This window comes from Schistocerca cancellata, chromosome 9 (assembly GCF_023864275.1).
Source record: "Schistocerca cancellata isolate TAMUIC-IGC-003103 chromosome 9, iqSchCanc2.1, whole genome shotgun sequence".
NCBI lineage: Eukaryota > Metazoa > Arthropoda > Insecta > Orthoptera > Acrididae > Schistocerca > Schistocerca cancellata.
The window spans coordinates 41,594,355-41,606,785 of record NC_064634.1 but is presented as its reverse complement, the minus strand read 5'-3'; the positions used below and the strand labels follow the sequence as shown (position 1 = coordinate 41,606,785).

At 41.1% G+C, this 12,431-nt stretch overlaps 2 protein-coding genes across 3 annotated transcripts in view; one reads left to right on the top strand and one right to left on the bottom strand.

Annotated features, from left to right (window-relative positions):
- LOC126100773 (uncharacterized) overlaps positions 1-10,208 on the bottom strand; it is a 93,614-nt gene extending 83,406 nt beyond the window's left edge. Inside the window, exon 1 of the mRNA XM_049911392.1 lies at positions 10,036-10,208. Within this exon, the coding sequence (XP_049767349.1) occupies positions 10,036-10,147 (112 nt within the window). The 5' untranslated portion in view covers positions 10,148-10,208. The remainder of the gene's footprint in view (positions 1-10,035) is intronic.
- An 89-nt stretch (positions 10,209-10,297) lies between these two features.
- Positions 10,298-12,431, top strand: part of LOC126100522 (biogenesis of lysosome-related organelles complex 1 subunit 2) — a 68,899-nt gene continuing 66,765 nt past the window's right edge. For both annotated transcript variants that reach the window (XM_049911134.1, XM_049911135.1), the window contains exons 1-3: positions 10,298-10,476; positions 10,553-10,683; positions 10,844-10,955. In XM_049911134.1, the coding sequence (XP_049767091.1) occupies positions 10,428-10,476; positions 10,553-10,683; positions 10,844-10,955 (292 nt within the window). In that variant the 5' untranslated portion in view covers positions 10,298-10,427. The remainder of the gene's footprint in view (positions 10,477-10,552; positions 10,684-10,843; positions 10,956-12,431) is intronic.

Below are 12,431 nucleotides of genomic sequence, written 5' to 3'. Positions count from 1 at the left end.
TTGCATCTAATATATCTCTATTTCCAACAAATAGCTCAATACATAGTATCAATATTAGGAATAAGAACAATCTACATAAAGACCTAAAATCACTTACCTTGGACCAAAAAGGAGTCCAATATTCAGGAACACACATTTTCAATAAATTGCCAGCAATCATTAAAAACTTGGTTTCAGATGAAGTACAGTTTAAACAGAGTTTGAAAGACTTTTTGATAAGCAACTCCTATTCCATAGACGAATATCTTAACAGAGATTGCTAAGCCAGCTTAAGTAAAAATACCTGTTAGATTTCAGTTTTGACAAGACTTGGTCACCACAGTCAAGCTTAGGTATTTTGTGTATGATAAATTTATTAATAGTGCATAACAGTGTTTCATTCTGACAGTGTGTTAATTCTGTAAATATTAGCTGTTCCGGTTTACTGCATTGTATTAACCTATTTCAACAATCTTCTGACAAATGATCAGTGTGGCAAATATTACATTCAAATGTTTTATGTTTTTATGTTATACTTTCCGACACGTTCCACACGCACGAGAATCATCTCATTTTTTGGGTCGATGGAACAAAAACTGAATCTAATCTAATGTAATATAATCTTTGCACTCCAGGGTTTAAGTGCACTTAATCAGTGGTGACCAATTAGTTTCCTGGGTAATCAGTTTTCAAAATACACACATCAAAAAAAGTTTTGCATCACCTGTACAGACAACTGGAATAGAGATCAACACGACAACATTTCCACCCTTTTTATTGCTCATGAAAACCACACATTGCATGTTGTACCACCATACAGCAAGACCTTCAGAGGTGGTGGTCCAAATTGCTGTACACACCGGGTCCTCTAATACTCAGTAGCATGCCCTCTTGCATTGATGCATGCCTGTATTTGTTGTGGCATACTGTCCATAAGTTCATCAAGGCACTGTTGGTCAAGATTGTCCCACTCCTCAACAATGATTCAGCGTAGATACCTCAGAGTGGTTGGTGGGTCACATCTTCCATAAACAGCCCTTTTCAATCTATCCCAGGCATGTTTGATAGGGTTCATGTCCCTGGCCACTGCAGTCAAGCGATGTCATTATCCTGAAGGAAGTTATTCACAAGATGTGCACGATGGAAGTGAGAATTGTTGTCCATGAAAACGAATGCCTCACCAATAAGCTGCCGATGTGGTTCCACTAGCTGCCGATGTGGTTCCATTATCGGCCAGAGGATGGCATTCATATATTGTACAGCCGTTATGGCGCCTTCCATGACTACCAGCAGTGTACGTCGGCCCCATGTAATGTCATCCCGAAACAGCAGGGAACCTCCACCTTGCTGCACTTGCTGGACATTGTGTCTAAGGCATTCAGCCTGACTGGGTTGCCTCCTAACACGTCTCAGATGATTGTCTGCTTAAAGGCATATGTGACACTCATCGGTGAAGAGAACATGATTACAATCCTGAGAGGTCCGTTCGGCATGCTGTTGGGTCCATCTGTACCGAGCTGCATGGTGTCATGGTTGCAAAGATGGACCTCGCCATGGACGTCGGGAGTGAAGTTTTGCATAATGCAGCCTATTGTGCACAATTTGAGCCAGAACACGATGTCCTGTGGTTGCACGAAAAGCATTATTCAATATGCTGTCACAGTTCCTCCGAGCCATAATCCGTAGATAGCGGTCATCCACTGCAGTAGTAGCCCTTGGGCAGCCTGAGCGAGGCATGTTATCGACAGTTCCTGTCTCTCTGTATCTCTTCCATGTCCAAACATCACTTTGGTTCACTCCGAGATGCCTGGACTCTTCCCTTGTTGATAGCCCTTCCTGGCACAAAGTACCAATGAGGATGCGGTTGAACCGAGGCATTGACTGTCTAGGCATGGTTGAACTACAGTCAACATGAGCCATGTACCTCCTTCCTGGTGGAATGAATGGAACTAATTGGCTGTAGTAGGCACTGCTCATGCATGGCTGTTTACACATTTGGGCGGGTTTAGTGACATCTCTGAACCGTCAAAGGGACTTTGTCTGTGATACAATATCCACAGTCAATGTCTATCTTCAGGAGTGCTGGGAACCGGGGTGATGCAAAATGTTTTTTGATGTGTGTAGCCTATGACTATGTTACAGGATACTTTGTATTTTTCATTTATACCAGGGGTGTCATGCACATATTCCCAGTCTATATCTCACAAATTCTTCTTGAAATTATCAATTCCATTTCCATTTAATATCCTTGTTGTTTCATACTGTAAGATGCAAACTACAGCATGGCCACAAGGACCCAGAGCTTATACATGCGAACAACAGTGGAGGATGTAGACACACACAAAGAAACAATCTAGGTACTGATAGAAGCAGTTGCTGACAGTAAGAATGAACACAATATGAAGGCATCTGCCATGCTGTCTACCGGAGCCCTCTTCTTTATAAGAGCAGTGCAGCAGACACTCGCCCTCATATTTTGTTCATGTGGCCCACTGCAGGTGAACACTCATGGCCAGCCCAAGCAAATGCCAGTAGCGGAACATTCAAATCGAAGTGTAGTGTGCTGTGGCACGTATCCAAGTATCACATACAGGATTGTAGCACCCCTACTCCCTCAGGGAAAGGGTGCTCTGCTGATGCGGGTGTTGGGGCAACAGTTGAAATAACTATGGCCTGTGCAGCAGATGCCGCAGGTGGTCGTGGTGGCAGCAGAAGGAGATTCAAGGCTGGAACTGGTGAGTAGGGATGGAAGAGTTGCGGACATATCTGGTGGCCTCTCCCCTGTATAGTACCACAATAGAGGACCAGCGACAAGAGTGCCGGTTGCATCTCAATGTCCAGTTCCTCGACCTGGTGGAACTGTGTCACAGGGAAGGTGGCGGCTGCCCAGTTTAGGTTCTGGTGTTGTAGTACCTGAAGGCACTGGCCCGGGTGTCAGGAGAATCACCAGTGGCAGCAAAATACCATAAAATGAGGTGAATCCAATCAAAAATGGCAGTTTTTTTAAAATTTTGTCCATTTACTGTTGCAATATCAGAAAAAAGTTCATATGTTAATTTCACAACCTTCCTAATGATATATTCATGTATTACATTATTTTTAGTTTATAACAGCAGTTATTATTTCAAGTTAATTGTTGATCGGTTTCACCACCTCAGTTGGGGCACATCTGATCACCATCGTATTTTGTATGTAGGAACAGAATCGGACTTCCAGTGGAGTGAAACAGAACGCTATTATGATTTTTAAAAAATATATTACTGTATTTGCAACAAAATTTTACAATTTCTAGACTAAACAAATGGACATTAAACATGACATTTATGCTATAAAACCACTAGCATTTACGAAATTTGACAAACAAATATTAATTTTTAGTTATTGTGTGTCATAATCAATGTGAAAAGTATTTACTCAATGTCATCATCATCTATCCCTTCAAAAATAAATTTACTTCACCTTCTGCATTCTGGAACAATTTTTTTAATAATTTGGGCTCAGTTGCATCATCAATTTCTGGAAAGACAAAATAAACATTACCATCAAGCACTTTCTTTCTCAGAAATGTCATTAGGGATGCTGTCAACTTTACCAATAAAAAAAACCTGAAACTTTTTTTCATAGGAAATTTTACTATAGTGAAATCCTTTTCTTTAAATTCATGCCAATCTTTATCCTTCTCCTTGTCCATATCTTCACTTTCATTTGACTCATGCTGTTCTGGATCACTGTTACATAGGGACTCCCTGCTTGCAGCCCCGTCACTGTAATTTTCACTGAAGTCATTGATAACAATTCCTTTTCCTGGAGTTAATGGTAAATGCTTTGTTTGGTGCAGCTTTCCTTTTGTTTCATGAGAGCAAACCTGTTTCAACTGCATTTCGAAGGCTGCAGCCCAAGAAACTTCTGATGAGCTTGTGCCATGTGCATTGTTATCGGTTGCTTCTAGAACCTGTGAAATGACTTTATCGGGACAGAGAGGAAAAATTCCTGTTTTTCTGAACCCAGATATTACTTTGATTTGGACATTATAGGTATATTTTCAAGGTTTTTTTTTTTCAGATTTTGGCACCACTCCTCTATTCTTCCTTTTCCAATAATTTAGCACATTTCTCCAAGCAAGTTTTAAAGGTCTAAAAAAGGTCACATCAACTGGCTGACACAAATGAGTGGAATTAGGTGGTAGAAGTACAAATTTAATGTCCTGTTCCTGGCACAGCTTAATAACATTATATGACAGATTACTCGAGAAATTGTCACCTATAATCACTTTAGGTCCCTCCAATAGCCAGGCATAAGGAACGACAATTTGAACAAACCATGATTCAAACATTGTTAGGTCAAACCAACCACTTTGATTCCTATTATAACCTGCACCAGTTATGCCTCCTTCAGTCCAATTATTGTAGAGGTGTTTTGCCCTGTAAACTGTGCACGGTGGGAGGACTGAGCTGTCTGCAGCTGCTGTCTTGTGCCTTGCTTCATTATTACTTTCACTTATCCAAGATCGTCACAAAAGCTTGTCTCATCACAGTTTATAATTTTGGAGGGAGGGACACCACTCAAGGTCACTTCAAGGTTTTTAAAACAATCAATCACTGTTTCTCAGGTAACTGCTGCCTTTGCCCTCTTAACATTTTCCACTTACTATAACAGTTAGCTCATTATTTCTTTTCAGAAAAGATTTTACCCACTTGTGTCCAGGTCGATTATCATGAAATCCTTTTTCGGTTCCCCCTGCTTGATTGAGATATGCCTGTACAATGTTCCTAACATCATTATTTCTTGAAGGAAACCACCACTTCACACAACACAATAATTATTTAACCAGGCTTTTTCCTCAGTATTGGTCAATGCTGGTTGGCCGCCTATTTTGTATTTGTACCTTTCCTTGAGTTTGTCATTTAATGTTGTATATGGAACTGTGTATTGCTCTGAAGCTTTCCGGGTGCTTAATTTTCCTTATTTGACAGCTTTCACCACATTTAGAAGAAATTCTGGTTTGTAGTTAAGATTTCCATGTTGGTCCCAGAGCCTTTCGGTATAATCGCATGATCGGATTCACTCTACAAAAATGCAATTTTGTAATTAGGCCTGCATAGTGACTAGGCAGATGCAAGCAATAACATTGCAACTTACCAGTTACACTTAAGAAGTAACAGGCACCAGCAGAAGTTTTCACACTGTTGTGTTGACTACATAGGTGCAGCACAAGAGTCACACACCCACTGACAATGTGATTTGCTGGCAGCACACACTCCAATATGCTATTGTTGTTGGAAGATTAGTCAAGAATTCACGACAACGGTCAACTGCAATGTAACTGTTAAAATTCTACGCTCAATTATCCACATGTGGAAAAACTGGTAAATGATTGGATTGACACCACCTTGTCGGATTCACCTCATTTTACGGTATTGTGAGAAGGCCTGGGACAGGCATAGGGGGCTGGACCCTAGAGAAGAGGCACGAGGCGGCCATATCTGTGAGAAGGGTGGGTACACACTTGCAGCAGGGATGCCCCACGAGACTGGGACAGGCACAGAGGCAGGAGGTGAAGTTGGTGGCAGCAGACCTGCGGCCCTCACCATGGAATGAGATGCAGCTGGTTGTGGTGCCACATCATCAGTCCATCATTGGCGTGCATCATACAGAGGCAGTAGCCTCAGCATCTGTGGACCATGACCAGAATCCATGTCAGTCAGTAGCTGAACCCACAAGTTCAGACCGCGGAGCCAGAAGGGAACTGCGAAGAGGGTCATTGGTGGGGCAACATAAGCACATCCAGGAGGGTGCTTGGCTGGTGACTATGGAGCGTCTTGGCTGGACTCAGCTCCTCCACAAATATGAACCTGTATGAATTCAAGAAGTGAGAAAATGCGTGCTTGGAGGACCCTTGATTTGCAGATGAGATGTTTCGCCTCAGATTGGGAACGAAAAGGAGGAGTCAACTAGCAAACACCTTGACGGGCACAGAAATTTTGGAAGTTCTGGGACACAAACTGTGGACGATTATCCATCACAAGCATATACGGCAATCCTTCAATAGAACAAAAAGTTTGAGGGGGCATGAATCATAGTTGTGGCTGACGGTGAAAGACAGCATATAACATATAAATAAATGTAGAGAAAGCAACAACCAACAACCAGAAAGAATTAGGGAAGTGTCCCACAAAATCATGGATGCTTTCCCACGAATGCTGCAGTGTGGGCTACAGAGAGATCATCACCCATGGAACTGCCTGTTGGATAGCAGATTGTGACAAGATGCACAATGTCACCATCAAAGCTGGGCCAAAACAAATGATGATGGGTCAATAACTTAGTATGTGAGACCCCCAACGTCTCTGTTGTAGGAGCTGGAGCACATACTGCTGTGCTGGGATCACAACCCTAGGTGACAGCTTATTCATAGCTGAGAGAGCACAACCACTAATTACTGAAAGGCAATGACAGAGATCAAAATAGCTCTGCACAGGACCAGAAATCAGTTACCCTGTGTGGAGGCCTGACTGGGACACCATGCTGAACGAGGTGAGCAACTTGGCACAGAACCGGATCGGCAGCAACAGCAGCTGTGACCTGGGAGACCGTAGGAAAAAATCCATCCACCATACGTTGTGCCTTAATCGTGAAAACAAAGGAGTTCATCCTGATCAAAAGTACGATCCAACCCCATCAGAAGCTGGGACAGCATATCAGTATTTGCATATTGCACGGTAGACCAAAAATATATTTTATAGTTGCAGTGAGACAGAAACAAGGCCCAACACTGGAGGTGATGTGTTGATTTGTCGGTCAACGAAGCAGAAGCATTAAAGAATGAAACCAAGGGCTTGAGGTCAGTAATGAGAGGGAACTTAGACCCAAAGAAGAACACAATTTTTGGGGGCATAGATGATAGCAAGCGCTTTCATTTAACTTTGGAGTATCACTGCTGTGCAAAGTTGAGCATTTTCGATGTGTAAGCTATTGGCTGTTCAGAACCATCCTCGTATCATTGTTGTGGTTGTTGCTGCTGCTGTTTGGCACATCACTGTCCAGCATTGTGTGCTGTGTTTGTATGGTTACTACATTTTCTGCCCCCTGAGGACTGATCAATATCTGATGACCAGGAACAGGAACCACCACAGCGATATCACATAAAGCTTCAATCTGACTGCCAGAAGCACGAGATACCTTGAAAGATTGAGCATTATTTAACACTTCAGCCAAAGATTCTTTCACTGTAGTGCATGCTGACATACCTCACTGTCAGAGCCAGCTGAATGATGGTGTCACAGACCTAAAAAAAAAGAGTATAGGAATCATATGACTGAGGCCATGGAGTTCAGCCGCCCAAGCCCGCTAGGCCTGGTGGGGATTTTTTATGACAATGACAGAACTCTACATGCACTGCAATGACAATGATAACCGATGACAACATACACATTTCATCAAACAAAAATGACGCAGGTTCCTGGAGTGGCGGTCACTGGCACAACAACTGGTATATCCGAGAAGAAATCAAGAAAGGACAAAGCCTTGCATATGTTTGTGTCAGTGACACCAAAAGTGAGGAAGTGCTAATGAAGCCACTTTTCATAAGCCTTCCAGTTTGTGGCTGCACCGTCATAAGGGGGAATGGGCAGCAGATACACTGACAGGGTGGAAGCCTGCATAGTCAATGTGGCTGACAAGTTCATCACAGCAAATTTAAGAACCTGATACTGCTCGAGGAGAGATTGGAGCACTGCCTCCATCAAAAACTGAGAAAAAAGAAAAAAAAAAAAGGAAAAAAAAAAGAAACAAAACAAAAAAACCAAACAGACTGAGCACATGAACACCACACTGATTACCAGCTGTTTCATACTGTAAAACACAAATGGCCACAACGAACCACAGTTTATTCTTCTTCCACATAAAAGTAAACAACAGTTGACAACACAGACACAAACAAAGAAACAATCCAGGTACTTATACAAGCAATTGCTGACAATAAATAAGAACACAATATGAGGGCGAGCAACTGCTGCACTGTGCTCCTAAAGAGGAAGACTCCCGTGGACAGCACGGTGGATGCCATGCAATATGCGTAAGTCATGTGGCCCACTGAAGGTGGCCTCTGGTGGCTGGCCCACGTAGTTGCAGTTGGGGGAATATTCAAAGTGCTGCATGTCAGCAGCCTGATGCTGCGGTGCGTATACAAGTATTATGAGAAGCTTATACCAATTGTAGTTTTCCAATTATTCTTATTTACGTCATAATAATGAACATCAGTAGTTGACCACAGCACTGTGAGAGGTCATTAACCATAGAAACTACACTATGGGTTTGCAGTTTGATGCATCTATAACAATGTCAGAGGAACTAGACTATATGAATTGGCAAGGGACTCAAATATAACTTTAGAATAGGTATTTTAAATTAAGCTCTTTTAGTGAATATTACCCCATTCTGCTTGGAAGTCAACAATTTCATTAAAGCATCAAGATGTTCCATAAAAAATTCAAAATCACCAGATGAAGCCCAGTATATTGTGACTATTATTATTACTATCATTATTATTGTTGACTTCCATGAAAATATTCTACTGCAGCACGTGCTTCAAAAGGCTGATCACTGCAAAATCTATGGGTATCAGTATTTTAGTGTTTACATCCCTTCATAATGTAAGTGGCAACTCTTCCTTTCTCCATGCATTTTAGGCCCAAAATTTTCAGTTGATTTTACCTCTGTTAATAATGATAGCCTGAATTCTAAATTTACCCTGAAAAAGATACTGCCTTCATACTAGTTGCTACAGGGATATGCCCATGAGTGTTAGTGTTTCCCGTTAATGAATCTGCTGTCAACTCAACACAACCCTTTCCCATTCCTGTTGAGACACTGCCCATGTCTTGTAAAACCCCACCTCTCAACAGCATCAAAACAAACAAAATCTTTGTTTGATTCAGCACCTGACATGAGCAGTTGATTTAAATCTATGTTACCCGTAAATACATTTTATATCACTGCTTTATTAGGTCACTAAAATTAACACATTTCTTGATGTTAAAAATTACTTTTTATATCTTTCGATGTTTGATGTTTTTAACAAGTATTGGTCACAGGCTTCCTGCATGACTACGTCACAACTTAAGCTGAACCATGTTAACTAGACTCAGAGATGTTCAACAGGAGCCTAGAAAAGGAACAACCTGAACATTTGTATGGCTTGTAGCTGAAGCTATCTTTATCAGGTCACTCTCAATACTGTAGTCATTGTTCCTGTCCATACTGTTCCCTCCTCCACCCACTATTACATCGTCCTCCTTTCCAAAATCTTTGCAAAAAGAATTTATATTCTCCATCATTTAGCTAAATCTCGCTGTTGACTTGAAAAAAATTGTGACTTGATACCTGTTTCCTAGTTCTTCCTGTAACAACTGGCCTACATCTCTTACATGACTATACCTAACAAAAAGTGTTTCCCCCCTTTCCTGCGTTTTCTGAAATCCTTTGTTTCCTATTGAAAGCCTGCGATGCCTTGCCTACATCTACATCTACTGGAGACCATTCCTTACCTACATGAGAGAGCAGGGAAAACCAGTCTATTTTTCTGGGAGTATTGGGCATGACGTTTGCAGAAATATCTATTTTTCTCTCAAGCTGTTCCCCATTTTGGTCGCTTTCCCGTACTATCATGTCACATGCAAACATTATTTTCTTCTCTCTCTCTCTCTCTCTCTCTCTCTCTCTCTCTCTCCAAACACGTATTCTCATTTATAAGCTACATTCCCCTAAGATAGCTTTCGCAGATCGGACGAAGTTGGGTTTTTCCAAAACATTCGTTCAATCACAGCGTAGTATCTCAGAATATTCCAACAGCGAACATTTTGTAATTGTGCACCCTTTGGCGTATAATATGGCCGCTCCGCACATTTCGCTAATCCCTTGTAATCCTATTGTTGTTGTTGTTGAATCTATGCACAGAACCAGCTCTGCACGTGCCAACTACTTAATAAAAATAAAACGTTCACTGTGGCAGATATACATAACATTCCAGTGTCACGAGAATGAATAATTAGTAATTACTTATTAGACCGTAGAGACGTTGTATCCGATGTTTCATCGTGCCCCAAGCCCAATAGGGACCAAAATGCAAAGTTACAGGCTTATCAAGTCTGCTTCTCATCCTTTCTTCCATTACGAGTGGTAAATGAAGGCTTTTAGACCCCACAAAAATTTCTGTAACAACCTGACAGGATCCCTCAGTCGTTTGCAGAGATGTTTTTTGTACATCGCAGTGTGTGAAACAAACGGTGATCTCTGGTAAATAAATGCACGTTGGCCCCTCTTTACGTCACCTGACGTCACTTTCCAGCTGGGCAATTGTTTGTTTATATCGCATAAAGGTAGAAGTATGTTCGTGAGAGTACGAGTAGTGTTGCAGAAGTAAATAATAGAAAATCTGCGCTATTTTGAATATGACTGACGAAGGTGATAGTGAAGGTGTTACAGACTCACCCAGAAGAGGTACGATACAGTAAATAAACTTTTGCGGCGTGTGACAATAAGGAAGTAAGCCTACCTAATAAATATTGTGTTTCAGGGCCAACTTTGTCAACAAGCACAAGTAGCTTTGAAGCCCTCGACCCACACGATCCGAACTTAAGTCGCCTTGCCACAAACATGTTCCAGAAAACGGCAGATTATTTGTATGGAGAGCTGACAGCCACATTGGTAGGTAGTGTTCTTATACACAAGGTTGTGATACATGTGACAACGATGTTCGATCGTGGATGTACTCGCCTTTATAACAGTGTTAAATTACGTGCGATATGTTCATTATATTCCTTATACACTCGTTTAACTTGAGGGTTGATTTATGTTATGTTTTTAGGACGATTATCGTTTGCTGGAAGCGATGAATCGTGCTACGATTACAAAATATGCTGACATGAAGCAGATTGCTGGAAGTGTTTCGAAGACTATGGCGGAACTGAATGAGAAACGTAAGCAGATAATGCTGTAATATATTAAGCTGTTATTGCTTGATGTCAGAGACTAATTTGCCAACTTCTCCTGTGCAACAGATAACAGTTTTGCGATTTTTGGGTTTTGACCAGTGGTACGACACCCGTTGTTGCACTTGTTCAACATTAAATCGTTTATTGATTACATATTTTGGCTATAATCTCTATCTCTCTTGGATGTGATAAAAGTGTAGGTCTTGTACAGTGAGAGGATTATTATGTTAAGTGTGCACTGGCGTTGTCATCTTGAGTCTGAAGACTTGTATGATGCAGCTCGCCACGCTAGTCTATCCTACACAAGATTCTTCACCACTACGTAACTACTGCAACCCACATCCATTTCAGTCGGTTTACTGTAGTTGAGTCATGACGTTCATCTACCATTTTTACCTCACCCTCTTGGGTGTCTGTGTGGTTGTGTTGTGTGAATGTATATATATACTTAAAAGGAAAAGAACAATAGCTTGGAAGCTAGTGTTAGGCCCCCTAATTGTCTTCTATTACTTCTTTCTGAGCACTGTGCACCAATCCTCTATAGGTAAGTTGTTGCCTTTCCCTTATTTTACATACTTTCCATCCAGAGATTTCCACTATTGTTATAATTCCTTCTTTTAGTAATTTTGAGGCATACATTTCTTTTCTTTTTAGTTCAAATCTATGCTGCCTCATAAGTTATCCAGAATGATCGTCTAATGTTCAACATTCTATTGTAGCACAACATTTTAAAAGCTTCTGTTCTCTTCTTGTGTGAATTTTTTATCACCCATGTTTCACTTTCGTACAAGGCTGGACAGTCTAGACAATTGCCTTCAAAAAGCACATCTTAACATTTAAATTTATATTTTGTGTGTTTTTCTTTTTCTTTTTTTTTTTTTTTCATAAATGCTTTTCCCGCCATTAAAATATGCTCTGTGTAAATGTGTACCAAGCAGCTTCCTCTTTCGTTGCTTTTCCTCAGTCCATGTTCTTGTATTAAAATCATCACATTAAATGTTAGTCACATCCTTAAAAAGAGTGCACTGATCACTTTGGAGTACTGTAGCTGGTGAAGAACTAATACTAGATGATTATGTAACCATCCACTGCTGACTTAAGCCATTGCCATGAAGTGTTGTGTGTGTAAGCCAGTCGGTTGTATGGAATCAAAACAGTAAGAGTGGTTGACATGGCAACGTGACAGAACAGCAGGAGTGCACCGTCATGTTTGGACAAGCGTATGACCACACTATGATTGAAGCTATCCCCTGTGTTGATGTATCAAACTGGACCCTCCAAAGTGTCTAAAAGGAAAGCCACATAACACAACGTAAGAGTAGTGATAATATTATGTTCGTAACCATCTAGGATCAGAGACAAGTGTTAAACTCTCTGTCAGTGACAACTGGTTTGATACCCAGCATGAATTTCTTCTGTCAGTGAATCCATCTCAGCTGCTTATGAATGAACATTGAGAAG